General features: G+C 54.3%; 1 protein-coding gene across 3 annotated transcripts in view; it reads right to left on the reverse strand.

Annotated features, from left to right (window-relative positions):
- The window catches only part of CEBPZOS (CEBPZ opposite strand), an 18,876-nt gene extending 18,655 nt beyond the window's left edge, over nt 1-221 (reverse strand). For all 3 annotated transcript variants that reach the window (XM_021712613.1, XM_021712611.1, XM_021712608.1), the window contains exon 1: nt 177-221. In XM_021712613.1, coding sequence (XP_021568288.1) covers nt 177-205 — 29 coding nt within the window. In that variant the 5' untranslated portion in view covers nt 206-221. The remainder of the gene's footprint in view (nt 1-176) is intronic.
- Nucleotides 222-1,399: the final 1,178 nt, after the last annotated feature.

Here is a 1,399-nt window from a genome sequence, read left to right on the forward strand (position 1 = left end):
CCCCGGCCGCCGGCCGACCCGGAAGCACTCGCCTCCGGTAAGCTGGAGGCAGTGACACCCGAGTGTCCTCCACATAACCCTAGAAGTGGGACGAGGCCCCAGTCAAAAGCTCCCCGCTGATCGCCCCAGGGAGCCCCAAATCAGGACGCAGAGCGAGAGCCTGTCGCGGCTCTTACCTGAATTGCGTGCACGCGGGGCTACACATGCGCGAGGGTCGGCAATGCCACTACCCGGCCGCCCCTCCCGCCCTTGGCGCCGCCCCTCCCGCCCTTGGCGCCGCCCCTCCCGCCCTTGGCGCCGCCCCTCCCGCCCTTGGCGCCGCCCCTCCCGCCCTTGGCGCCGCCCCTCCCGCCCTTGGCGCCGCCCCTCCCGCCCTTGGCGCCGCCCCTCCCGCCCTTGGCGCCGCCCCTCCCGCCCTTGGCGCCGCCCCTCCCGCCCTTGGCGCCGCCCCTCCCCTGCCCCGCCCCCTCATTCGTAATTGACGTTTCTTGGGCTCTTACTAGGAAAGCACGAACCCGACTGCGGGCTACATACATTATTTCAGGTAAGCCTCACACACATTACACTCATGTAATAGGTGCTGTGAGTATCTCATTTTGCAGAGAAGGCAAGAGACTCACCCTGCCCAACAATCACACAACAAGAAAAGATAGAACTCTGAACCCAGAACACTGATCGTTTTTCTACACCCTGAAATCCCACCTGTGATAGGCTCAGAGGATCAGCAGCCTAGGGATCACCTGAACGCTTGCTAGAAATGCAGACAGTAGTATCAGAATCCAAATTTTGGCCAGATCCCTGGACAATGAGTTGCAAATTAGCATTTGAGAAGCACTGTCTATACTGTCCACTAGGTAGAAGGAGAAGGAGGAAGAGGAAGCAGAAGCGAAGGGGAGGAAGAGAAAAGGAATATAAAGTTTTATCGAGGTACCGTGTGCAAGACAAAGACTGGAATACCCAAAATAGTTAAACACAGCTGTACCTTCACTGGAGTTCTAGTCTAGGGAAAACATATCCACAAAATAACTGATGAAAAGTGCACAATGACAAGGGCCTTGCTTCTAATCCGAGGCATCCGTGAAGGTTGTAGAGAAAAGGTGATAGCTGTTACTGCCAGGTAAAGAAAATGCTCTGCGACTACCCTAATTTTCCTGTCCAACCCCTACTCCTCACCCTAGTCCAGTCCACGTGGCTCATTTGCACAACAGAACAATGGTAAATTGTGAGATGTGGATGCATAAACTGTATTCCTTTGAAGCATATCACTGTTAGTCAAGATCACTCACATCTACACAGATGCAGAACCCCAAACAATCTCCTCCATTACACCAACTTGACTGGTATCCTCTTAAAGTTTGAACTTGGGACACTCTGTTCCATTTTATTATTTGTCTGTCAT

The sequence above is a fragment of the Carlito syrichta genome, unplaced genomic scaffold (assembly GCF_000164805.1).
Source record: "Carlito syrichta isolate Samal-C Ts95f unplaced genomic scaffold, Tarsius_syrichta-2.0.1 Scaffold90614, whole genome shotgun sequence".
NCBI classification, from domain to species: domain Eukaryota; kingdom Metazoa; phylum Chordata; class Mammalia; order Primates; family Tarsiidae; genus Carlito; species Carlito syrichta.